Raw genomic sequence first — 26,334 nt, forward strand, 5'->3', positions numbered from 1 at the left:
TACTTCCTTGCAATGGAAAGACAGCATTCAGATGAAGCCACGTTCATTGTCTATTCCTATTCTTCACTGTTACTGAATAACATCTACTGTATGAGGTTTAGTGTTCTGCCCATATCTTCTCTAACTGAATTTTTGTTTCATGCTTTCTCGGGTATAGATATTAGACATTGAAGTGAAACCTGTGGCCCTGCCTCTACTTTTCAATGAATAGCCATCCATGCACCTCTTTTCCCTCCTCCTAAAAGAGAATCAAATAGTAGCATGTGGTATTTAATGTATAATTTTATTTTCAAACTGAAACAAAAATAAATTCATTGTCATAAACCTCACATAGCCTTTTAATATCTTCATCTAACCTGCTGCCATTATTTCCTAATTGCAAGTTTACTCATAAGCAAGGGAAATGGTTAAAGGTGAAGGGTACATTATATTCTTTTTAAAATGACCTAAAGCTAAATAATATGCATGATGGGAATGATTTAAGGAACTACATAAGTCAGCACTGTTTCTAGTTTTACTAGTAGCTCTGGCTCCCCTTCCTACTGTCATGTTTTTCCTCAGTTAATGATGTTGTTTACAAATCACCAGTAGTCATGTATTAAACTGCACAGAGGGTCTAAAAGTATACTTAGTAAAGAGAAGTTAAAAAAGAAATCGTGTAACTTTCAAAATCTTGTATTAATGAAATAAAATAGTTTTCCTGAAAATTGGTTTTGATTGTGTCTGAATACATGTGTGTGTCTATGTGTATAAGTTCTTATTTTATTCTTTGGTTATTTGTAATCTACTTTGCATTTATCAAGATCTGAATTTTAATGCTACTCAATAACTGCTTCAGAGAGTTAGAGCCAAATGGCTGCCCTTTGGTGACAGGGATTGTGAATTTTAATAGGGAATTAAGATTGGCCAAAGGAATTAAGATTGCTTCTCTCTTCATTGCTCAATGTATGAAACCTTTATTAAGAGCAATTGTCTAGCAGTGCATAAGATTACAGAATAAAAAAGAGATTGACAGAGTTTGGGAGTGAAGAGGATCCAGAGTTAATCCAGCAGAGAAGTTTGAGCTGTTGCTGGGCCAACCTTGTTCACCCAGAGGTCTTCCTGGAGCTTGGAATTCAAGTCCAAAAAGTGGCCTTACTGATACAGTGTCTAACTAGTAAGTGTACTTTGTACAAAGAGAGCAAGATTGGAGCACAGGAGTGACTCCGGGACTCTGATCAACACTTACTCTCTCAGCTCAGTAAATGATGAGAAGAGGGATGGAGGAGAAAGGCAAGTAGTCTTGCCTGTTCCTGTAAATAAAATGTAAAATAGCATTTTAATGGGATTATAAGTAATTTTTGTTGGAAACATAACCAGACCAAAAGGGCTGCTATTAAAATCAAGTGTGCATAATCAATAGTTTTTAATTTTCAAACGGTGCAATTCTTCTATTTGTCATTTGAGGTCTTAATTGGACCAAACCAATACATTTAGCTCAAAGAAATGAAATTTTCATAGAGTCATAGAATCACTTGGGTTGGAAAAGACCTCCAAGATCATCAAGTCCAACCCTTGGTCCAACTCCAGTCCCTTTACCAGATCATGACACTCATTGCCACGTCCAATCTCAGTTTAAAAACCTCCAGGGATGGTGAATCCACCACCTCTCTCTGGGCAGGCCATTCCAATGCCTGATTACTCTCTCTGTAAAGAAAATGAGAAGGAAATTTGTATGTTTGTTCACTTGTAAACTGTTAATTTTTTTGCATTTTAGTACCAGAGCTTTCCCTTTATCATTCCTAGCACATCAAGAAGCTACCGGGCAGGAATTTTTTGGTAGAGCATATATTGCAGTTCTTAAAATATTTTTGCTTGTACAGCTTGAAACTGAAATAGCTTGTATTTTTTTTTTGTTTGTTGCAGGAATCATACTTGGCAATTTCCTACCCTTGTCCTAAGACTCTAAAACTTTATGATCAAGCAGAAGCCTGTCTCGGCCATCTTAGTAACTGAAAGCAGATGTGCCTGAGGTTCAGGCTTGTTCATGTCTAGGCACAACTTGAGCAATGTTAGGATCAGAATTTTGGCCGTAGCTGGACTTTGGGCTCTAGCATCTTACTGTAATTTTGCGTCTCTCTCTTATTACCTATCACTGTGCTGTTGGGTATGTTATGTGCAGCAATTAACAATGTGTTGTGGCATTTAAGATTTGAGCAGGATTTGCTGTTTCATTCTGAGGAGTTGAAATGTATGTCATGATGACCAGCGCAGCCCTGTCCTCTTGGGTATTACAGGAGCTCTCTGTCTGGATTGCTGCTTTTAACCTAGGCATAATGTAATGCTAAAATAAAAGGGTTTTCTTATATAAGAAATATCAAAGAAACATGTATTTCTTATATAAGAAATGATTTGTTTTTATAAAAGATGATCTTGAATTTAGTATCCAAGCCATATGGTAATTATTTTAAATAAAAAATAGCTTTTGTTCTGCTTAGCAGCTGTGTAATCTGAGCAAAGATATCGTCTTCCTGATAATTCCAGTGTCTTCATTAGAATGCTAAGAATGCAAAACCTGGCAGAAAATAAGTAATTATTGTGTAAAACTGACTTTTCATTTGAAGAGGAAAATGTATTATAATGTTAGTAGCTTCTGGGCTTAGCACTTTACCAATGACATTTTTTACTGCATGTGATACAGCTTGTTTCTGTGGAAGACAACATTAATTGCTTAACTACTGGAACATCTATGAATGATAATACTATTAGTAAACTGTGTAAACTTGCAGCAAAACCCAAGAGAAGAGTTTAGTAAAGCCTCAAATGCAGCTTACTTCTTTTTCTTCTGCTAGTAAACCCATCAGTTCAGAAGGAGAGCAGGAGAGTTAGAATTGCTTTGGAGAGTCATTTTCCATTGACAGCACAGGGTAACTTAAGTGTTCGTTTAATCTATTCCTGTCCTCTTGTGTGTAGCTGCTGTATGAACGTAGCTTTGTGCAATGTATTGGATGTATCATTATTTTTAGAGAAAGAGAATTCCTTAGTTTTAGAGAAACTGATGTATTACCCAGTGTCTAGGTTATTTGGGAGATGAGAATTGACAGTAAATTCTGAAGGCAAAGCACATTTTGGCTTGCTGTGGTTGCGGCAAAGCAGTTCATCAAATTTAGCTTTCGTTCTAAGAATTACCAGTTACATTTATGGTTTTATGCTGCAACTAATACCAGTTTAGTAACTGATGAGAGGGGTTTGTACTTTTGTTTTCTGAATCAATTTTTCCCTTAAGTATATTAATGCTTGTAACTTGTGATTGCTGCTCATGACTAGAGTGGGGTCAACAGAGATGTTTGAGTACCCCAAGCTGATGTGAACAGCTGCCATTTCTTGCACATGAAGTCTCTGTGAAGATATTTTGAAGATTTATGAGTACAAATGAGTCATTAAAGTTCAGTTTTTCTGATACTCCTCTTCTGAAGTGTAAGGGGTTTAATAGCAGCCCAGAAGTGTCTCAAATTTGGGGTTTTTCCCCTCTTCTCCTTCTTTACACGTTTTTGCTATTGTTTTTCACCAACCGAAGTTTGTCAGACCCCTGCCACATCAAAAAATTCTCTTGAGCAACATTGTAATTTTTCCTCATTCATTATGACCACATGCTGATTTATTTCAGATCACAGTATATTTTTAAGTGGTAACATTGGGCTGGTTTTTACTGTCTACTTCTAGAAGTCTGATGCATATTGATGGATTGACTGGGTATGGATGTCAGTGCAAATGGAACAGGCTTAGGACACAGTTTACAAAGCAGCCATAAAGATTGCAACATGTATTAGTATAGGAATGAAGGTGTTCCTAAAATTTAGCCTTTGTTCTGAGGCATTATAATAATCCTGCAGCGTATTTCTACCTTCTGTTCCTTTTCTATGTTAGAAAGACTTCCTATGGTTTTGTGTTGCCTGCAATAACTGCCTTCATCTTTTTGTACAGTTAGCTCAGCATGTGTTCCCCTCCTCCAGCAGGCATGCCTGGTTTTTCTATTGAATCTTTTTCTAGTGAGTGTCGTGTTGACAAGCAATAATAATAGGGGAAAAAATTCTTAACATTCTAGTAAAAACTTCTTAATGAAACCTGATTCCTGTTCCGATCTTGATCAAATTTAGTTTGTGTTATATACTGGGATTTAAAATTTTGTGAATTTACAGAATAAGACTATAATTTTACTTTTGAGGAAGTTTCTCCATTTATTTATAATTAAAGGATTTTTCAGAGAGTCAAGAGTACTGTTTAATTCTTGTGACTTAACTAGCTGACTGGTTAACAAGCTGAGTAAAGTATTCAGAAGGTTGAAAGAGGTCCTCCTGAGGTTTCTCTGAAGTTAGCTTGTTTCCATCCCTTCCTCAAGCCTGAAGACCCAAGATGTTTTAAATGTGGGCAAAGAAATAATGGCATTGTTGTTATATTGGTTTTCTGGAATAGTGAATAATAGATAAGTTATGGGATGAGGATGGATTCCACTGAAACCTCTTATTTGAAAGATACAATAGGTAATTAATACATGGATTCAGTTAGTAACATGGTAACTCTCCTTTTCCAGCCTGTGTTTTGGGGATGGGGCTGCTCTGCTTCCTCCTGGAACGGAGTTTATAAGTGTGTTATGCTGTCTTCAGTCAGTCTTCTCCTTTCCAAACTTGGCCATATACAAGTGCAGTTAAAGTTGTTAGTTAGAGGAAGCCTAGAGAATTTAAGTTTCACAACATCTTAAAGTCTTCCTTGTATAATGATTTCTATTGCCACATTTGTTTCACAGAAGTTTACTAGTCATATGGGTTTTCTGAAAGAAAGCAAGAAGATAGGGGAGTTATGCTGAAAGTAAATGTAACTTTAGATCTAGATCAGTCAAATGTATTAAGAGTAGTGTAGAATATATGAAAGGTTCTCCTTGCTTTTATAATAACTAAAGAAACAGGCTTTTGAAGGTTACATACTCCTCAGTTTAGAAGGGTTACCTTTTGCCTGTCCTTTGTAATGTGAAGATACACACACCTCAGAGATGCATATGGCAACATTTAGGGGCATCCTAAAACCTCTACTGTGTTCTCAATGGTTTTATACAGGTTATGATTTTATACAGGTTATAATTTGTTGTTCTGTAATCCCTTTGAGCTTCAGAACTCTTTGCCTAAGTTTATTATAATACTGGACTCAGTGTGATTATAATATTTGCAGTAATTGTCCTGGGTGAAAATGAACATAAAGTTGCCACTTTGTAAAGCTACATCATACATGGTTTTTAACATTAAAACCCATTTGAAAGCATAACTCCAGGATTTTTATTGCTTTGTCATGCTAAAGTATTTTTCTTACTTTTTTCCCAGTTGATAAGCTCTATGAGCTCAGTAGCAGAGCACTGTCTCCCCTCCTTACTACGCACCTTGTTTGACTGGTATAGGCGTCAGAATGGAACAGAAGATGAATCTTACGAGTACAGACCTCGATCAAGCACAAAATCAAAGGGGTAAGAGTTTTCTTGCCAAAAGTCTGTTCGATTTTTGTGTGCTTTCTCAAGAAAAAGTGTGGTTTGTATTTTGTGTATGTTGTATTTGGATCTGTCATTATCTAAATCTGTGTAGAAAAAGCACAGACTTCTTTGAAATAGCATATTAGTGTGAATGGTATGCATAAAGTGACTTAATGGTTCTGGTGTGGATTTACAGAAGAAAGTTGGATGCTGGTAATTCCAAGATAGTTTGTGCCTTTTCAAATTGTTTTGGTTGTTGGCAGGTCCTTTCAGGAGAAGGGGGCAAGATGTCACTGCTGCACCAGAACCCAAAGTGTTTCTGGTTATCCATTTTGTATACATGTGCAGCAGTGATTACATGAAAGGCACTGCAGTCATTGTCTCTGCAATATTTGTGTTCAGTCTTGTGTATGATACCTGTGTTTTTGGTTTCTTATTTTAGGGATGAGCAGCAACGTGAAAGAGATTATCTACTTGAAAGGAGGGACTTAGCTGTAGATTTCATTTTTTGTTTAGTTTTAATAGAGGTTCTAAAACAGGTAAGCTCTTTTGCTCTGGCAAATTGATTTTAATATTTTGTTTTTAATGTTGGTGTTTATTATCTCCTTTAAATTTTTGTACTGATGTACTGCAAAAAGAAAAACTGTAAAAAATATGTTCAAGACCTTTTGTCTGCTTAAGCATTTTTGAAATACAATGTGAAATCATTGAATGACAAGATTAAAATATCACATCAAAAAAAATTAGAAAGGGTAGGTAATTTTGCTTGGCTTTATAGTATAGTGTTAGATAATGTCACAAACATTTTCTCTTAATTTATCATTTGCATTGGTGTATGGACAAGAGAATAGGATTTGGCTTCAAGTAGCAGCATAAAGTGGACTTGAGCAAATTCATATTTCAAATATTTAAGTAGTTTATGTCTTCTAAGTATAGGTAAATGAAAGTTAAATGGCTTTTTCTATACTAAGTAAAGCAAGGAATGTTTTAGTTTGCAAATAATTTGTAGGAGATTTATGTTTCTGTGGTTGTGTATGGTATGTTTGTCTTATAGGGGGAAATGAAAACATTGAAACAAAAGAGTTGCCTATCCTTCTCTGAGTCACTGACTAATCATCCAGAATAATGTTCCTATACTGCATGCACAGCTATGCAGAGAACAGGAGTAAAACCATCAAACTCTTATGTGTTAGTGTTTTACAGAAAATCTTTACTTCATGCTCTCTCCCTGCCCAAATTTTTTATCAGTGCAAAAGAAAAGGGGAAATGGAACAGATGTGTAGGATTGCAGGGTTGTATGGGTGGCTTCTGTATTTTGAACAGGTACTAGTGTTTCTTTTGAGTAGAGCACATGTTGCCAGTGATTCAGATATCAGGAGAGGTGCCAAAGTTTTGGTTTGAAGATGTGCTTGGTGACTCTCTCCTGCAGGTACTCCAGGCAGGACAGATGTTTTTCTGATAAGGGTATTTCTGATTAAGGATAAGGACCTGCAATGGGCCATTACACATAGATACACCATTTAAGAGAATCTTTTGGTCGATTTAGTATTGAAAGTTATCTAGAGGAGGGTTTGTATGTTCTTCCTATAATGTGAATCTGCAATCAGGCAGTCAAACAGCACAGAAAAGATGGCTTTTTATCAATAAACACATTGACATTATCTCCATCTTCCACTCCTCATGGAAGTCCTGTTACTCTTTGATACTTAAGAATTGGTTTTAGAGGATGCAAAGAGTATGTTCCAGCCCTTTCTATAATAAGCACAGAGCCGCTGGTAAGAGGGTGACAGACATGATCTATGTAGGAACAAAAATATTTTGTTTAAATTGCATGTTGTTCGTTGTATGAATATGCATGTAAATAGCCAGTTCCAATAAGTAGAAATTCTTGAACAAAAAGTGTTCTTGATGCAGAAGAGTATGAAATTCTCAATCAGTGAGTGCTTAATTTTTTTATAGACAAGATAATATTTTAATATATTTTAGTGAAAATCTTAAAACACTAAAGCAATAATGTGCAGTAGGGTTATCCTAGTCCCTACCTAAATTGCTTTGAAGTTTTCAAGATACTATGACTTGATAATCATGTATAGTGCTTTTTTTACAGACTATATTTGCTTTTAAAAGAAGTGTTTACTTTTGAACCTCAGAAAGGTGGTGATGTCAAAGAGAACCTCAGGAAAAAAAAGGGCCTTCTAATCAGTGCTTGGTTATGGTTCTCACCAAATTGTTATTACTTATTTCTAGGAAGATTTTTATATGTTTTGCCTGCTTTCATCTGCAGGAAATGTAAAATTAAGATGCTCATCAGTTCCATATTCTTTTTTCATTTTATTTTCTTCCTTTATATCAAGATGAATTGCATTTTGATGTTAAATCTACAGTAGTAACACCACACAAAGTAGAAAGTGTGAAAATATGCATGGTTAACCTAGTCTGATAAGTTTTGATGACAAATTAATAGTATTTACTTAACTGTGGTTTATTTTGTTATTTTAATCCCTAAGAATCATGCAAAATAATTTAGGAGAATGCCAATACAGATTGTGTAAACGCTCATGTATTGCAGAATTAACTTTATCATATGTCAGCTAAAGATGTGTCCTTTGACACTGTGGGATAGATTTCTGTAGGGCACCTCTCAGTACTGCTTGTTTGCTTTATACATGCATGTATATACTCATGCATAGCTGCATATATATAAATGATATCTTCATTTCAGATACCTGTTCATCCAGTGCCAGATCCTTTAGTACATGAAGTTCTAAACTTGGCTTTTAAGCACTTTAAACATAAGGAAGGGTAAGTTTCACTTGTGTACTTTAAAATATTTAGTGTGTATTACCAGCCTGTGCTTGATTGTTGTGATTGTTCTCCTTTGCCTCACTTGTAACATGTTGGTGAGAGTACTGTACATGGACACTGGTTCATGTCTTTAAATTGAAAACATACATTGAAAGAACGCAGCTGTGTTCAGTGTAATGCTGAGTTTATTTTACTCAGAATGTACAGAATGATTTACATAGCCAGACAGAGTAAGAAAAGTCTGAATTTGGGTAACTTCCTATCCAGAGTATGTTTCTTATGAAGTGAGAAATGAAACTACATCACTTTATATGTCACCCATTTTAGGTTTGATTTTCATTGTTTTTATGGTAATAATCTACCTTGCTATGGAACAAACTTTTTGTTTGTAATTGAGAACTTGCTTGAGGCTTAGAAGAGCAAAGTTGTATTGAACATTTTTTTCCCCTTTTGTTGTTTTTTTTTTCTCTTTAGGTATTCAGGAACCAACACTGGGAATGTGCATATTATTGCAGACTTATATGCAGAAGTGACAGGGGTTCTTGCTCAATCAAAGTAAGTTCAGTCTCTGACTCTTCTTGTGTTTGGGGAAAAGGCAATCTAGACTTAAAGACTGTTTAATATAGTGGCTTTTATAATGTCCCCTTATCTCCTGTAAGTGTCAAGTGTAGTTGGATGTAGTCTGATTTGTCTGTCTCATGTTCCAGCATAATAAATTTGAACAAATCAAGAAATAATCTTTAATATACTTGCTTTGCAGTCAGCTTGTAGGTGCAGGGAAAGGAGGTCTTGTATCAGTCAATCATTGTTCTTTAGTTAACAGGTATATTCTGATGTGCTGATCATAACAGGCACTCTTTAAATGCCTAGATTTTAGGTATAGGGTTCATTTTGTGTGTCTTTCGCTGTCTGTGCTGCTATTATTACAGACTAAAGGAAATAGTTCAAAATTACGGACCTCATATAAAAGTAACTAAGAATGCAAATAATTGTCATCTATATCCCTTATTCAGGTTTCAAGCTGTTAGGAAGAAATTTGTTACTGAATTAAAGGAACTGCGACAAAAAGAACAGAGTCCTCATATAGTACAAAGTATCATCAGTTTGATTATGGGAATGAAGTTCTTTCGAGTTAAAATGTATCCTGTGGAGGATTTTGAAGCATCATTCCAGTTCATGCAGGTAAGTGAATAGTACAGAAAACTGAAACGAGCATGATTTTGATTGTTTAACTCGTGAAGCTACAATGACACTTGGTGTGATCAGTCCCTCACTCTGCTTGTGGCCATCCTTCATCCCTTTCTGTTCACCTCAGAAGTTTTCAGAGGTGTGAGTCATTGGTTTCTCTGCAGTTCATGAGTACCCAGCACCAGGAGAAACCTTTCACAATTGTCTTAGTAGCGTGGCAAACCTGTAATACATAAACTTATTTAAGACTGAATGAAAATGGGTAGCAATCAAATAATTTTCTTTCTTTGTGAAAGTAATGTCTTAAAGAAAAAAATTACTTGATTTATCTTTTTTTAGCAGCTGAGATGCCAAGACATACTTTTCTTTAAAAGCATTTCAGTAAATTTTCAGAGACTGCATGTTCAAACTTGTGTATGGGTTATTTATGGTGTCTGGAATGCTTAACTCTGTGAACACTGTCTTTTTATCAAAGTCATATTGAAAAAGAAATTAGTATATAAGAATAAAGTTTAATTTTCTAATAATTTTAATAGAGATAAGGTTTGATTTTTTAAAAGCTTCAGAATAATAGAATGAAAAATGTGTATATATTCTACTATATTCTGAATACTCTTTATATTCTGAGTAGAAGGTAAATAGCTATCTGGTATTACAAATATTCTTTCAATTTCTTGAAGTGAATTGCTGGGGAAACAGGTTTTAAAGTTTCTAATGTTTTGTAAAGTTGATATTGTCAGAAAACATAAAACTTAAACAAATTGCTTGTTTTAAATTCAAACAGGCAACTGATGGTATACACCTAGTGATTTTATGGCATAGTTACATTTGTATTCTTTTTTCTAATTATTTTTCTGATGTTTTCTTACAAAGGAGTGTGCTCAATATTTCCTGGAAGTAAAAGATAAAGATATAAAACATGCCCTTGCTGGTTTGTTTGTGGAAATTCTCATTCCTGTCGCTGCTGTAAGTATTTTAATCTCATCCTACCCAACCATTCCTTCCACTTTCAGTTGGGCTGCCATTGTTAAAATCACATCAATTAATCCTCATTAATGCAATTTTATAGATTCCAAAGGACTTAAAGTACCTAAAGAGATGCCCCATCTCTAAAGGTGTTCAAGGCCAGGTTGGATGGGGCCCTGAGCGATCTGTTGTAGTGGAAGGTGTTGTTGGAACTAGATTATCTTTGAGGTCCCTTCCAACCCAAATCATTCGCAGATTCTGTGTCTGTTAAGTATATTACAAGCACCTACACAGTCTTAAAGGGAAATGTGTCTTTTTGTATGTTAGTTGGTTTACAGTCTATTTTCAGAATATTTTAAATGGTCTACCTTTATCACCAGGCCACTGTGTGATTTTATACATACTCTAAAAAATTTGAAATTTCCTTGGTTTAATATTTGTTTGCTTAAGGGTCCTCTTGACTTTTCTTTATTAGCTGAAACCTCTTAAGTTCTTACTAGAATAAACTGAGATCTTTAACATTTTTACAATCTGATAAGGAGTGTGATCTCCTGTGCAAGAAGGAAGAACGTAAGTTTTGGCTAATTAAATAAAAATCTTTCACAGAGGTAAATGTCCACTCTTTCAAGCAGAAGAGCAGTCAGTCATCTCCTAGGAGTGTTTTAAAGCTAAAAATAGGAGTTCCACTCAGCAGCCCAGAACACTCGATATAGCACAGTGTTAGATGTACAGTGTGTGTAATGCTGCTTGTGAAAATGCTTTCAGTCAGGACAGGCTCTTCTTCTTCCTTCTAGCCTGCTTTGCTCAGTTGTGTGAAGCTTTTTCAACAAGTCAGTGAGAAATTATGGTAACTCAGTATACATGCCTCAAGTTGACCATTTACCACAAGCTCTTCATCATAGTAGATTGATACTTGCTGTGATTGTTGTCTAAAATTTTAGTTATATTAGCAAATGGTAGGCCACAGTGTGTTGCGCATGGTGTCCCAAAGAATGGCAGGTCATGGCTCCATGTGGTGACTGATTATAGCGGCATATCTTGCTATATATGGAGAATTGGGACATGTAGGTCTTGTTTTGTAGAATGGGATCTACAAAGACTAGCACACTTTGTGGAGATCCCCTCTGAGCAAGCTCATGGGAAAAGAAAGATAAATCTCTCAACTCCACATCCTCTTTCAAATTGTTTGCCTTGCCCTGTGCTGTAGGAAAGTGCTTTTCCACCTTCCCTGGTCTCAGTATCTGGGGGTTTTCTTGTCATTGTTGTTAGGTTTTTGTTTTGATGGTTGGGGTTTTTTTTGTGTGTGTGCATGTAGTTTTGTTTGGGTTTTTTTATTTATTAGAAAGGAGACAATCTTTCTTCATAAGATAAAACTACAAAGCGTTGCTGTTGGTAGTAGCTGTTTATTGGATGACGTTTTGGTCTTACCAGGACATACTTATGTCTTGTATAGAAGAATTTCTTAGCTCAGTTGGTTAAAACTTGGTTGTAATAAAGCCAAGGTCATAGCTTAAGAGCTGGACTCGGTGATCCTTGTGGATCCCTTCCAACTCAGAATAGTCTGTGATTCTGTGTGATTCTTGTTCTGTCAAAGAGTGAACTCATTTTGTTGTTTTGAACTCCATAGTTGGTGGCAGTTGGAGATGCAGAGTGAAAGTACTTAGCATTTAGATAAATGCAAATACTAGTTTGCAGAATCATAAATACAGTGAAAGCCGTGCATACAGTGATGAGGTGTAGGCAGTATTTGCGGTTGGGGACTGCGGTGCAGGCGCGCAGGGCACACACAGCAGCTGTGCCGGGCGCATGACGGGGGTGTGCTTTGCTTCCAACCACCACAGCCCAAGTCAGCACTTTAACAGTTGGTGAGGGAGGCTTGATCTTTCCTTCTGACTCACTGAGTCTCTAATCATTTCATACAAATGGAGCTTCTTAAACAGAAGGGAGGAGCCCCATCCCAGACTGAGATGGGATTGAGCAGGTTCATCATTCTCTTGGAAGACGTGAGATGCAAGTTGGAATGTTTTTGAAGCAGCAGAAGGAATTGAATGTAGATTTTTCAGTATCTTGGATATAGAAAATTGCTTAAGAGAGGAAGCTGTTTAGGTTGCACCACTGAGACTTCTTTACTGTCATTCTCTTTGAATAGTCATTCAGGCATTTTAAAAAACCTGACCTGATTTGGACCCTGCAGGTGTGACGAGTCACAGCGATTTTTACAGCAGGGAAGTGAGGGCTGACCTGAAAGCCTAAGGTCTAACGGCTGACTGATTTCTCATGGGACTACCAGGGTACCAATCAATTTATAGCTTAAGAATAGCAAAAATTAAATAATTTGATACTTAGGAAGTTATTTATATCATAACTACTTTCTCAGCTCTTTCTTTTTGGATTTGCTCACTTTACAGAGATACACACTATTTTCATGTTTCCCTATCATGAATGTTTTCAGAGTGTTCTTAGCAAGATGGACGGGATACATAATGTTCATACATATAGTTATAATGTTTATATAATATCAGTAACTTTAAATAATAAAAATAACAAAAAATTACCTAATACTGTAGGCAAATTGTAAGTGCAGAGGATCACTCCCAAAAAAAGCCGGTTCCATCTCTAACACCTCACCCCTCAATTTGATAAATAAAGGAGAAATACAGTATAAAACAGTAGGTTTAGAATAAGGTTTAAATGAATCATCATAGTTATCCAGAGAGAAACCTAAGAGACTTGCAGAGGGTTTGATAAAGAAGATAGGTGTCTGGCTTGTGGGAGGAAAACTGTGCAAGGACAGAGTGGGTAAAAAAGATGCAGAGCTCTATGTGTTTGTTTCATTAATCCTGAAAGCTGAGCAAACACTACTTGCATGGTTGGTTGACTGGTAATCGTGTGGGTAATTTTTAAGTTTTCATTTGTCAGCACTGGAGGACATAAAAGAAAAGGGCAGCAGTGAAGAGGGGAACAGTGTAAAAGTTATGGATGTTTATTTTTTAAATATTTGAAATTATGCTTATTATGTTTTGTTGAAGTGAGGTTTATTGTTTAATTGTTATTTTAACTGTGTAGTTGTAGCGTATGGCATGATTTCACTGCTTCTGTTTATATTTCAGATAGATAAACTCAAATACTTACCTAATGTGAGCTTTAACTTCGGAATGGTCTTGAATTCAGGGACATCTTAATGTATATTTAAATTGCCTTCTGTATAAATTCTTAAACCCATTAATGTGTGTATTTTTTTTAATAGGCTGTTAAAAATGAAGTGAATGTGCCATGTTTGAAAAATTTTGTGGAGATGCTTTATCAGACTACCTTTGAACTGAGTTCAAGAAAGAAGCATTCACTGGTATTTTAAAGAAATATTTCAACTTCTCCATTTTGCTCATCTTTGGCTCTTAAGCTTGCACATTTTGTGAGGAAAAGCTAACAGCTGTGTTTATTTAAATCTTAATGTCTCAGTTCAAGTATAATTAAATTCCCATAGTGTATGTGCATTTGTTCTAATTTTGCCTTGTTTCTTCGTGCAGATATGTGCTCTTGTTATCCCACTCACGAGATTTGTCTTGAAATCAGTGCTTGTTCTTGATTATTTTAGTGGGTTCTAGCACAGACTTAGTTAAGCTAATGTCCCTTCTATAACGAACTTGAATTCAGGGAGTCCGTATATTTAAATCATGTTTAATTAAAAGATGGAAGTGTCTGACAAGACCTTCCCAGCAAAATAGCAGCCTCTTAATTGCCTTGCTCTGCCTGTTTTCTCTTCCCACATTTTGTTTTTCTTTTTTCAACTTTTTTATTATCTCTTAATAATGCACTATTGGTAGTTCTTGATGACTATGGCAGCCACTTTTCAAGTCAATTCACTTCACTTTGCTGGAAATGTAGAGCTAAATTTTGCATTCCAGTTGGTATATTCAGCAAATGCAAGTGAATTCAAAATATTTTATTCTCACTTTCATGTTAGGGACAAATACTACTTTCTGGTATTCTGCACATATAAAGCATATATCATTGTATGTGGATAAACTCCTTATGTAGGAGCAACATAAAACACTCGATGTTAGTATTCAAAATGTTCATTTATTTATGAAGACAGAAATGTTGTATGAAGGTTAGTTTATCTATTCATCCTCATTCTATAATTTTGCACCGTAACAAGATGATCTGCAGTCACATTTGGTATGAATCACCACTGTGTATTAAATTATTAAATCTTATGTTACTGAAGCAAAGTAATGCTCTGCATATTCACAGAACTTGATTAAATGAAATTATATTTTGCTTCGTTTTTCACTAAAAGTAGATCTTGAGCAGAATCAACATTTCTGACAACCCAAAATGGGCCTCAGTTTTTACTGAGTTGATACTGTTCCTCAATATTTCTAGAGGCAGTTCACTCACCCAGCATATAGGACTCCATGAATTGAATTTTGTGGTTGCAGGCAAAGAGTGAATGTTGTATAAAGGGTGAGACCTGCTCTCAGTCCTTCCTTAAGATCAGGCCTTGTTAGGGGTGAGCTTCGCCTTGGTCCTACTGCCACAGTCTCTCACCATGAGCTCTTCCAGCACAGGGTTGTGCCCAGGGCACTCTGCCTGGCACACATGCCAGTCCAGGGGAAAAGCTGTGAGAGTGAGAGGCAAGAACCACCTGTGTGTCTCATTCTCAATGTACAAGACTTAGGAGGTCTTCAAAGAGCAATTTGATCAATTCTTTTTCCCCCCTACTCATAGGCTTTGTATCCATTGATCACCTGCCTGTTGTGTGTCAGTCAGAAACAGTTTTTTTTAAATAACTGGCACGTTTTCCTGCAGAACTGTTTGTCACATCTAAAGGTAAGAACCCTTTTCAATTCAGGAATTGTTGCAAATCACTAGTATTTATTCCACTATGTTTCTAACATTCACATGCCAAATAAACAATGAATATTTGGCTGTTTAAAAGGACACTGAAATATTTTTCTAAAAAAAAAAAAGAACCAATTATATGTTTCAAGTCTCCATTTGTATCAAACTGTGTAATAAGTTTTTGTAATGCTGTGTCATGTTGAAAATAGGTGTGGTCCCCTTGGGGTCTATCCTTTTATTGAGTAATATCTACAGAAGTTTCTGCTAATAAGGACTATTCATGCCAGAGAAAGTACAAAATGTAATTCTTCATGTGAAAATTATATGTGAGAAAATAAGTGACTATAGGAAGTACAAAACTTCTCTTGTTCACTAACTGAATGAATAGAAAATGAATTGCAGGACCATAAAAGACATTATTTCTACAGCCTGTGATATATATTAAAAAAACCCCAATTACAGTGTCCCTTTAACTCATGACTTCCATTGATAGTATTCTAAACATCAATTGGTTGATAAAGACATCAAGATACTTAGAAATTTGTGATTTTTTTAAAGTGACTTTCTTGTAGCATTAATTGTTTTACATGCTCTTTCCTTAATTATGTTTAACATAATTCATGATTTTGCCTAATGAGTTGATTTTGAAAATGTTAATAAATTCTTTGATCTTTCTTGACAATACTGATTCTGGTTAGATATGAGAGACAATTCTGAAGCTTTTTAGTAAAATATTTAAACCAGCATGAATTCAGAAGGATACTGGTTTAGCTGCTTGGATTATTTTTAAGGATCATTTTGTTCTCACAGCATCTTTCACACCTTTCTGTTGCTTGTTGGGTTTTGTATATTTTTCATCTAACATTGCAGTTCTTTTCCAATACTTGCCTTGATTTTGGTTTTGTGGTTTACTTTGCTTATGGAGGCTGCTTGTACTTTTATTTTTAAAGCTTTTAAAAAAACTCTTACCGTATAGGAGTCACCTTTTTCTGGCATAATGTCCATTGCTGATAATGGATGTATTAAAACTATAAATGCCAGTGAGTTTAACTGGTAGTTGCTGAGCATGCATTTTATATTTTACCTAATTTTGTTAACCACTAACAGCTTAACACAATTACTGTAAGGCTCTATTCAGCAGAAATTCCACATATGGATTTCTGCAATTCAGAATTTGCAGTGTTATGATGCTTTGCCATCAGTGAGTTATTAAGGGTATTTTATGGCTTGGTTTAATTTGGCACACCAAGTACTATTGATTTTTTGGGGTCCCTTCCTTGTTCAGAAACGTTTTTGAGTTTAATCTGAAAAAATACATCACCACTGTCCTCATGTGTCTTATGAATTAATGTGTTCCTTTGCTTCTGAAGCTAATTAAATGCATGCACTCTGTAATAAGTAATCTCATTAATTTATAAATTTGAATTTCACAGCAGTTTAGTCTTTCAGATTTCCCCTTCCCCATTTTATTTCCTAATTTCCCATCTCCTTATTTTATTTGCAGTTACTTAAATCTGTAAAATTAATTAAGGAATGCCAAATTCATTGTCTCTAGTGTCTTTGTTATTTAATGAAGTAATTTTGAGAGTTCCTGGGCAATACTTAGAGCACTGAAAAGGTTCATCTACCCCTTCTGTATTTGTTGCAATTAACAAATTGGCAGTAGAAATAATGACAAGACTTAGATGCTGTCACAGGGATGTTCTGTGAAGAGCACAGTCACGCTAGCGAGTCACCAAGAGGTACAGTGGTTCATGGATTCATGGTGCTCACTTTATTCCCTGGTGACTGCCCAGTGTAAACTGTGTTCTTACCTAGCCATGAACACAGTGTCGCACTTTGGTGGCAGAAATAGCAGTTTCCCCTTTCTCCTGGTGTGAAAGCTCACATGTTCCCAGATGCTCCATAGTACCTGATGTGTAGTGTGTTCAGACCCTGCCTTACTTTGTGCTGCTGTGCTGTACTTGGTAATGCACCCCAGAGTGCTCTGAATCCTAATCCCAGTGACACTTGTCACCCTTTTAAACGCTTTGTGCTGGGTTTCAGTGCACGTTGCATTTAGTTATCCTCAAAGCAGGCTCAGTGTATGCGGAAAACACCCTAGCCTTGCTGAAAGGAGGAAACCTAGGGGTCTGGGCCGGTGCAAATAAGAGATGAGTTGTAAGAGTCTGTTTAGACCAGGAGGGTACCAAAGGGTGTATTTTGGTATATGTATATCTGGCTCTGTCCCACAGCTGGGATGCTGTTTCAGCATTGAGCGTAGCAGGCATTTTTTTACACACTGTGGTGTAGGCAAAATTGTGAATTTGTTCAGCAGACACTATGTGTTACAGTACTGGAGCAGTATTGTAAAACATTTTGCTTACTTTTTGACCAGTATTTACACAGACTAATCCTAGTAAGTTTGTAAGAAAGTTGATAAATTCTTGGATGAAGCTGAGTTGTTGTGGTAGCTTTACCACCTCTTCTGGGCAGAGGAAGGAACATTTAAGAAAGCTGCTGAAATGAGAGAGAGCAGTGTCTATCATTCTGCACCACTGTTGTGTGGAAAAAGAATATTTTTTTCTCACACTTCAACCATGAAGTCTGTTACCACAAAACCTTAAAAGCTGAAGGAACATTTTGTGCCACTATAAGCACAACCTTTTTTTTTCTACTGAATAGAGTCCTTGCTAGACAGCTGTCTGTTGGTTTTGTGCTTTTTTTCATCTAACATGCATGTGCCTTCCATTCTCATGTTTGTTATGTTTTGCTGTCTCACATTGCTTTATTTAGATGCCATCTAACAACAGTATCAGAAAACAAATAGAAACACTGCAGGTGAGTTAATATGTTGTTGTAACTCAGTGAAATGTTGCTCTGTCTCATATAAATATTTTTGATTTGTTTGGGGTTTTTTAATGCTTTTTGTTGTATTTTGTGCTTTCCTTTGTTTGTAAAATTGCTGCTACTACTGTTAAGAAGCAACAGACTAAGAATAGCTAATGTTTCAAAGATCTGTTTTTCTTGCCAGGGAGTAAAGGAGAAAGATCAGAGAATTATCTAATAACAATTTTTCCTTGGGGGTTAAAATGTGGCTGAGATTGATTATCAGTATCACAGCTGGTGTTCCTGAACAGCAGTGCATGTTTCTGCTGGAAGTAAACTACCTATTAAGATGTATGGGGTTTTCTGTTAATTCATTTCAAAAAGTGTCTTGCATGCAAGCAAACTGAAAACGTTTTCACAATAAAAAAAATGTGAAACTGATTTACTATAACAACTTGCAGTGCACTAACTTGAAAGACTTTTACACTGTTGGTTTTGCAGGTTTTAAAAAGTAGGAATTGTTTAGTTCAGAACAGAAGAAAAGTTTAACATCAGTATTAAAAAGTACTTTCTTCAGTAAGTGACTACATTTGACTAACATGGAAAAAATGCTATTTTGTTTCTTGCCATCATTGAGATTTGTTTCATTGACTCATTTTAATGTGTCATGTAAAACCACTGTAGATTTGCTGTTACTTTTTTGGCTTTGTAACAGAGATACTGTTGTTGACAGCTGATTTCATAGTCTGCTGATATCATAATTTATGTTAAAAGTTTTACAATTTTAAATAAAGCTGTGTTATAAAACCCCAACAGGTAGCATGCTTTAAAATCTGAGACATATCAGCTAAAAAATACTAAAATTCAGCCAGGCTGTTGAATTACATACCCATATATACCTTATTCTAGTTGCTGTAATGTCAAAGAGAAAAGGAAATACTAACATAATTAACTCCCAGTGTACAAGAAGTGTGCCATAGATCATACCAAAAAGCGATTTTCTTCTAGAGTATTTGTTTAGTTCCTCATTATAGGAAGAGATAATGAAAATTTTCAATGCTGCCGATATTAAAATTACTCTTGGATCTATTTTTTAACTCTTTTTAAAAAGTGAATGCCTCCTTGTACCTTCCTCTTTTTTTTTTCATTATTAACAAGTAAGCAAGTTGGGCTTTCTTACTTCAGCGGGAGCATTGAGGTTGTGGAGGAGAGGACCAAGGATGAGACCCTCTCTTTTTTAGCAGTAGGGTCTTATGTCCACTTACACCCTTTGTGAAAGGACAAAGTCATCCTCTAATCTGACTCACTGGCTTCTGGTAGAGTCCACAGACTGTGAAATTAATTAGGTTCAAGTCAACATATAGATATATCTTGAAACAGAGAGACTTCACTGGAGGATATGATGGGGAAGGTGTGGGTTTGGGTTTCTTTTGTTGTTTTTGTTTGGTTTGTTAGTTTGAATTGAGGCAATGCCTAAAAAGTTTACAACTGGGAATCATTATATTCAGGAGTTTATACTTATGACCAAGTCCAGGAATCTTACTTGACACTTCTGAATTAAAAATACACCAAGAATCCCTAGTTGGAAAGGAGATTTCTGGAGCTGGTACAAAGAATATTAGTTAGTTACTGTTTTGCAGTTTAAGAGCTCAGAGGAGCCAAGCCAAACTTCTAGTAGCAGCTTTAAGGCAAAAACTGATTCTCATCCAGTGCATAATTTAAACTGAATTATGCTGCAGGATTTTATATTAATTCGGGGAAAGGAAAGGTAGCTTAATTGTTACAACAAAAATTCATTGGAAGTTGGCAAACACTAACACAGCCTGCAGGAAATGGCTAAGTTGTGTGAATCCACACACAGAGCTGCATCCTTGTGTGCCTGCCCTGTTTTGCATTCTTTTCTTCTGTACCTACTCCTGTCTGCTGTCACAAACTGAGTGATGGAATTACACTTTGTGCCTGATCCAGAGCAGCTACTCCAATATTTTAGGCAAACTATAAATTAGTGTGCTATGAAGTTGGTATTCATTAGCAAGGGCTTTCTGAGAAAGGCTTCTGGAACCAATACACTTGTGGTGTTCCTCAAGAGGAGTATCTGATTTGTAGTTATTCCTCTGCCCTCAAAGTAAGAGATGTGTAAAATGAGCTGGAATTACTAGCCAAAATCTAGGTAGTACTGAAAATATGCAATACAGGGTTGTTTTAATGAAAAAATATTATAAACTTGTACTCACTATTAAACACATTAGATTTCATTCTTTAAAAAAAAAGAAAATATTTTCGAAAGTATAAGAAAGAAGTCAGAATTTTCTCAGTGTCTCACCAACAATGGTAAAACTGTATTTTTTTTTCATTTATTTTGCAGAATAAAGATCCCAAAATGTCCCGAGTTGCACTGGAATCTTTATATAGGTTATTGTGGGTTTATGTTATTAGAATAAAATGTGAAAGCAACACTGTAACTCAGAGGTAAGTTCATTTTGCAAAGGATTTTAAACTACTCATTGTTGCTGACTTTTTTCCACCTAGCGATATCAGCAGAGATCTTGAGGCCAGCTCAGGGATGATTTAGTCAAGTAAACGGGGGACCAAAGATTTTGTCTTAATGGAGAAAACAAAAAGAACTTGATTATTTTGATGAAGAGAAGGAATAGAGTCTAGAATTGTTTTTGCAGGGATAGAAGAAGGACATTTCTTAAAAGGCACTAATTGTAACAGAACCAACAGGGTATGAAGTAGCCATCACTTAGCATGGGCTGGAAATGAAAACGTTTTGTTTTTGAATGTGCATAATGAGACTTGGGAAGAGCCATTAAGAGTTTGCCTCTTCTCCTGCCTATTTAGTAACTAGTTTAGAACAGGATCTTGTTTCAGTATCATGAACTCATGATACTGTTGCCTGTGACAGCTGGGGCTGTACTGCCTATGGTGGTCCTACCTGTCGGAAGCTTCTGTGTTATTCTGTAGTGGCCCAACACACACACCTCTGGATTTGAACTGTAACATATATACTGTTATAAGGGGTTACTTTTAAAAGACTTTTTTTACTTTTTTTTCCTAAATTCTCATAGCCGTCTCATGAGCATCGTATCAGCACTTTTCCCAAAAGGATCGCGTAGTGTGGTCCCACGAGACACACCTCTGAATATATTTGTGAAGATTATTCAGTTCATTGCTCAGGTAAGAATACATCTAGTTAGAGCTATAATAATAGAATAAACATTATTTGGAAGAAATGTAAGTTTAAGGTTAGTTTTAGAATTTTCCCAAATACGTGTAACAACTGAAATGAGTCATGTGTTTTTAATAGTGGCAAAATTATTCTATTTAAACTGCAGTAACTTATGTATGAACATTATGATGGTTAGTATTTACATTTGCATTTTACTGTTATATTTTGATTTTTTTGTAAGGAACAAAGCAATAGAACAGTAACATCCACTTATATTTAACCTGAGGACTGGCCTCTATAGATAGAAAAAGTATACAATGAATGCAGTAGTATCTAGTTAGTATTACATTATGATTTATACTGTTTTAGGTGCATCTTTTATCCTAATATCACAATGCAGGGTACAATCTCACAAGATAAACTCTCATTCATCTATAATCTTATAGATTAGAGACATGTTTCCCTGTCTTAGAAATAGCTTGTCTGTGCTTCAGCTGCCAAAATTATTTGCTTTTGGTCATACAGAGATGAGGCAGGACACACAACACTTCACTGTTTATTTTTTTATATGTATTGTATTTGTATTTTAGGTGGGTTTTTTTGTTTCCCAGGGCTTCTCTTTGTCCCTAATTTTTAGTTTTCTATAACAGTTCAGCTTATTTATAGAAGTGTGTTTGACCTGAGCAGAATTGTCTGGGAAGTTTTTCAGGAGAAATGGTTCAACTGCATCAGGGAAGAAGCTGTTGAATAGTATTGTATTATTAAAAACCCCATAAGGATAAATAGGAATTAATAAGAATAGATACGAAAAAAGGAATATTTTTAAAACTTGTTTATTTTTTTAATTTTTAAGACAGGACACCCAGAATCTGTGCAAAGCCAAGAAATTATGCATATTAACAGAAAAGAAATGATCATACCAATCTATTTTACTTTATAGGAACGTTTGGATTTTGCAATGAAAGAAATAATATTTGATCTTCTTAGTGTTGGAAAATCACCTAAAACCTTCACTATTAATCCAGAGGTAAAAAAAAGCTTATTACTTGCATGCCACAAGAATGGCATTGGGGGAATTTGGGGAGAAAGTAGTTAACTATTTCTGAGCCAAGATAAAGGCAGATTAATGAATATTTGAAGGGGCATTCTGTTTAAAGTCAAGAAGTAATTGTAGTCATGCACAATTGCTGTTTAATTTCTGATGAGTAAGCTGGCAGCAATTCTACAGTTCAGGCTTGTTTCAGAAGTGTGGGGGTTTGTTACAGTGTAACTGTAAAACTTTCCTGCAGGGAACTCATAGCCAGCCCTTATGCTTCAAGACCCAGTCTAACAGATGAGATGTTGAAGCAATGTCAGTCTTCAGTGTGTTACTGTAGCGATTCATCAACTCCTTTAGTGCTCAGTACTATAAAATATTCAGTATCTTAGCATCAGCCAAGTCAGTTTACTTGAATCAGAGTTGTGGCGAGGCGTGGAAAGTTTAAACTTTATTCTTGTTGCTTTCATTACTGTAATACGTAGCATTAAAATAATACTTGTCCTACTGGAACTGTATTGTGTGTAAAAGAGAGGAAAGATGCAATTTGTATTTTGTGTCATGTTACTTCAATGTTATAATTTCTTCTGTTTTATCTTTCATTTTTTGTCCCTTTTTTGCCCTTGAAGAGGATGAATATTGGCCTCCGAGTCTTCCTTGTTATAGCAGATAGCCTGCAGCAGAAAGATGGTGAACCACCAATGCCAACAACAGGAGTTGTTCTTCCTTCAGGAAATACTCTGCGTGTGAAGAAAATTTTTCTTAATAAAACACTGACAGATGAGGAAGCAAAAGTTATAGGTATGTTGTATTCTTTTTTAAGTTGGCATTCCAATATGCTTGTTTGTATTCTCAACTATTTGCAAGCAGTACATTTATATAACTTTATTTACTATTTATTTTAATTGTTAATGAGAATCTAATGAGAGTCTGTTTTAACAGAATTGCTTTTATTCTTTAGGGAGGGCTGCAATACAATATTGACCCTTTAGTGTCTGAGACAAAATGCATGGCTTTTCTTGAAGTGTTTTGTATTGTTGAATTAAGCAGAAAGAAGCCTGAGTGCAATTAGTGTGGTAAATGGCATGGCAAGTTTTGTTCCCTTGATGTCAGTCTGAAACATCTCAGGTGTCTCACTGCTGAGTGGAGTAAGGCAATTTTGATCCCTGTGCTTTACTGATATTCTGTATATGAGGTAGTAATCTCTAAAAGGCTGTTTGAACTTATAAAATTTAAACTAGAACTGAAAAGCTCAGAAATGAGAAAACAGAGAAACAATGGTTGCTTCAGTATTTGTTCTTTCTGAAATAAACTTCTGTTTTCACATAAAACCTCATATTCATATATTTGTATATATGTTTTATACATACATGCATTTCCTTTTACAGTTAAAGTATTTGTTTCCTTTCATCTGTTGTACAATAAGAAATTTGTCCTAAGCTGAATTAGTAACAAATATTTTCATATAAATGTGAAAATTAAATAAGAACAAATGAAAGAGGTGATGGAACTCTTTGACTTTTCAGGAATGTCCATATACTATCCTCAAGTCAGAAAAGCGCTGGATAGCATTCTTAGGCATTTGGACAAAGAAGTTGGGAGGCCCATGTGCATGACTAGTGTGCAGATGTCCAATAAAGAACCAGAAGACATGATTACGTATGTACTGAGTTCCAATATTTTCACTGCCACAGTAGCATCATACTATTTTTATGCTGTAATGTTGCAGATGCCATCATTAATGCATTACAATAGTGGGGTTTTTCTTGACTATTACTTGAATGTTAATTTAATTAAGTAATGAAAAAATGTTATCTCCTTAGATTTAATGTGAAATTGAAAACAAATATATATGGTGCTGAAGTTGATTTTCTTATTGTTCTGTTGGTTATACACTGTTTTTGTAGGGGTGAGAGGAAACCTAAGATAGATTTGTTCAGAACTTGCATTGCTGCTATCCCAAGATTGATTCCAGATGGCATGAGTAGGACTGACCTCATTGAATTGCTTGCAAGGTAAGAGAAACGATGTTCTGCTCTTAGTGGATGTTATTTTTGAATGCTGCATGTGCACATTTGTCGGTGCCCTCACTCCAGTGTGAGTCCACTGCACAGAGTCTGTCCTTCCTGCTCCTGCCTACCTTCTGCAGCTGGGCAAGTTTTACTGGCTGTAGTAGCAGGAGGTAAACTTATCCTGCAGATCTTGAACTTATTTTTAGAGATGATTTTTTGAGAACAAGGAATTTCTGTTGCTTTGGGGTTTTTAACTTGTTTTATCTTTTTGTTACCGCTATCATACATTTTCCTTTTTTTTCTCTTCCTATTGCTAATACTATAAATTTTATAAGTCATTCTTGTTTGATGTTACCAAAATGTGAGACTTAAGGGAAACTTTATTCTTTTTCTATACTAATCCTGCTATACTAATCCAACATGGTCCATACTCTTCCATCTCTTTTCTCAGTTTAAATTGAATGTACCTTATCAGTACTGATAAGTAAAGACAATTCTTTTATTTTTAATGTGAGAATGGTCTTGGCACAGAAATACAGGATAGCTTTTAGCTTTGGTGTCATAAGTTTATTTTCACATAATATATTGAGTTACGTATACAAAAAGTTAGTAATGTTGTGAGAGAATAAGATTTTTCTATCACTTTTTCTTCCGTGTTAAAAGGCATATCAAAGACATGAAGTATTAAGTAATAATACAGTACTGGGATAAGTTTCTTCTACCATTGCAGGCTGAGAACATATTTTAAATATAAATACAAAGTGATTTTTTGTGAGTTTCTTCTAATATCTAAAGTAAAGCTGCTTTACCTGCAAAAATAATCTGTTCAGTTTTAATTTGAAGAAAATAACCTGTACATCACATCTACTGAGCTCTGAGGTGGTTGCTTAGATGCGTGCAAAGGTGTACCTGTGTGAATGACTTGACAGTCTCTCCTGAAAATTGTTTGTATTAAGTTATGTGAAACCTTGCAATCTTTTTGCACCTTCTGTCAGTAGCCAGTTTCAGGTCTGTTCGGTGCTGAAAATATATCTGTGTGAAAGTGTTATACATTGTATGGTAAAGAAGGAAGAGTTAACACTGAACTTTCAATTATAAAACCTGGTTAAGAGTATACCTATCTAGGGTGATGATACCACTGTTTTTTCTAAACAGGCTGACAATTCATATGGATGAAGAACTTCGTGCCTTGGCTTTCAATACTCTCCAAGCATTAATGCTTGATTTTCCAGATTGGCGGGAAGATGTTCTTTCAGGATTTGTATATTTTATTGTGCGTGAAGTGACTGATGTCCATCCAACACTTCTTGACAATGCTGTAAAAATGTTAGTGCAGCTCATCAATCAGTGGAAACAAGCAGCCCAAATGCACAATAAAACACAAGATGCTCAGGTATATCTATATACGGTTCTTTGATGTTAGAACATGGTTTGAGTTTACATTCAATTTTATTAATGAGCTTTATTGTTTAGTATAGTAATCAAAGTTCAGCTATCCTTCTTACAGCACTTGAAGACTTTTAATTCTAGTATTATAAATCAGCATTTTTGAAAAAAAAAATTAGTTTCAAAACCACTAATTCATTACTACGTTTTTACTTACATCAAAACTTATCATGTGTAACTGGAAATAAGTAGGAGTTACAAAAGAGTAGAACTAGGAAAAACCCACCTTTTTATTAGCCAACAGAAAGGGTTCAAGTAATTTAATTTTATACAATCTTTTGCATAAGAGTATTGCTTTTTTTTAGCTTTGCCCTCACTGCATCATTCTTGTGAGAAAGTGAAATAAAGATGTTCTTGTAGTATTTGTTTGGACCAAATTTAGAGAGATAATAGAAAACCAAAGTGGCTGATACTATGTTGTTCTCATGATGCAAATTTGAGTAGTAGCCAAACAAGACCTAAATATTTTATGACTAATTCTGCCATCACCAGTAATGGAACTGTATCTTAGTTGTGTTTACTTTTTTCCTTCCTTTGCTTAACTTCTGTGATTTATTTCTTA

At 35.4% G+C, this 26,334-nt stretch overlaps 1 protein-coding gene across 12 annotated transcripts in view; it reads left to right on the forward strand.

The window, feature by feature from the left end:
• The window catches only part of FRYL (FRY like transcription coactivator), a 172,598-nt gene that overhangs the window by 79,144 nt on the left and 67,120 nt on the right, over positions 1-26,334 (forward strand). For 9 of the 12 annotated variants that reach the window (XM_071556514.1, XM_071556512.1, XM_071556516.1 and 6 more), the window contains 16 exons: positions 5,352-5,491; positions 5,937-6,033; positions 8,217-8,296; positions 8,774-8,854; positions 9,313-9,481; positions 10,361-10,453; positions 13,701-13,799; positions 15,185-15,286; positions 18,074-18,118; positions 20,472-20,575; positions 21,178-21,286; positions 22,219-22,305; positions 22,944-23,115; positions 23,841-23,973; positions 24,222-24,329; positions 25,482-25,719. In XM_071556514.1, coding sequence (XP_071412615.1) covers positions 5,352-5,491; positions 5,937-6,033; positions 8,217-8,296; positions 8,774-8,854; positions 9,313-9,481; positions 10,361-10,453; positions 13,701-13,799; positions 15,185-15,286; positions 18,074-18,118; positions 20,472-20,575; positions 21,178-21,286; positions 22,219-22,305; positions 22,944-23,115; positions 23,841-23,973; positions 24,222-24,329; positions 25,482-25,719 — 1,857 coding nt within the window. The remainder of the gene's footprint in view (positions 1-5,351; positions 5,492-5,936; positions 6,034-8,216; positions 8,297-8,773; positions 8,855-9,312; positions 9,482-10,360; positions 10,454-13,700; positions 13,800-15,184; positions 15,287-18,073; positions 18,119-20,471; positions 20,576-21,177; positions 21,287-22,218; positions 22,306-22,943; positions 23,116-23,840; positions 23,974-24,221; positions 24,330-25,481; positions 25,720-26,334) is intronic. The other 3 variants (XM_071556518.1, XM_071556519.1, XM_071556522.1) reach the window with 1 other exon arrangement.

Source organism: Pithys albifrons, chromosome 5 (genome assembly GCF_047495875.1).
Source record: "Pithys albifrons albifrons isolate INPA30051 chromosome 5, PitAlb_v1, whole genome shotgun sequence".
Lineage (NCBI taxonomy): Eukaryota > Metazoa > Chordata > Aves > Passeriformes > Thamnophilidae > Pithys > Pithys albifrons.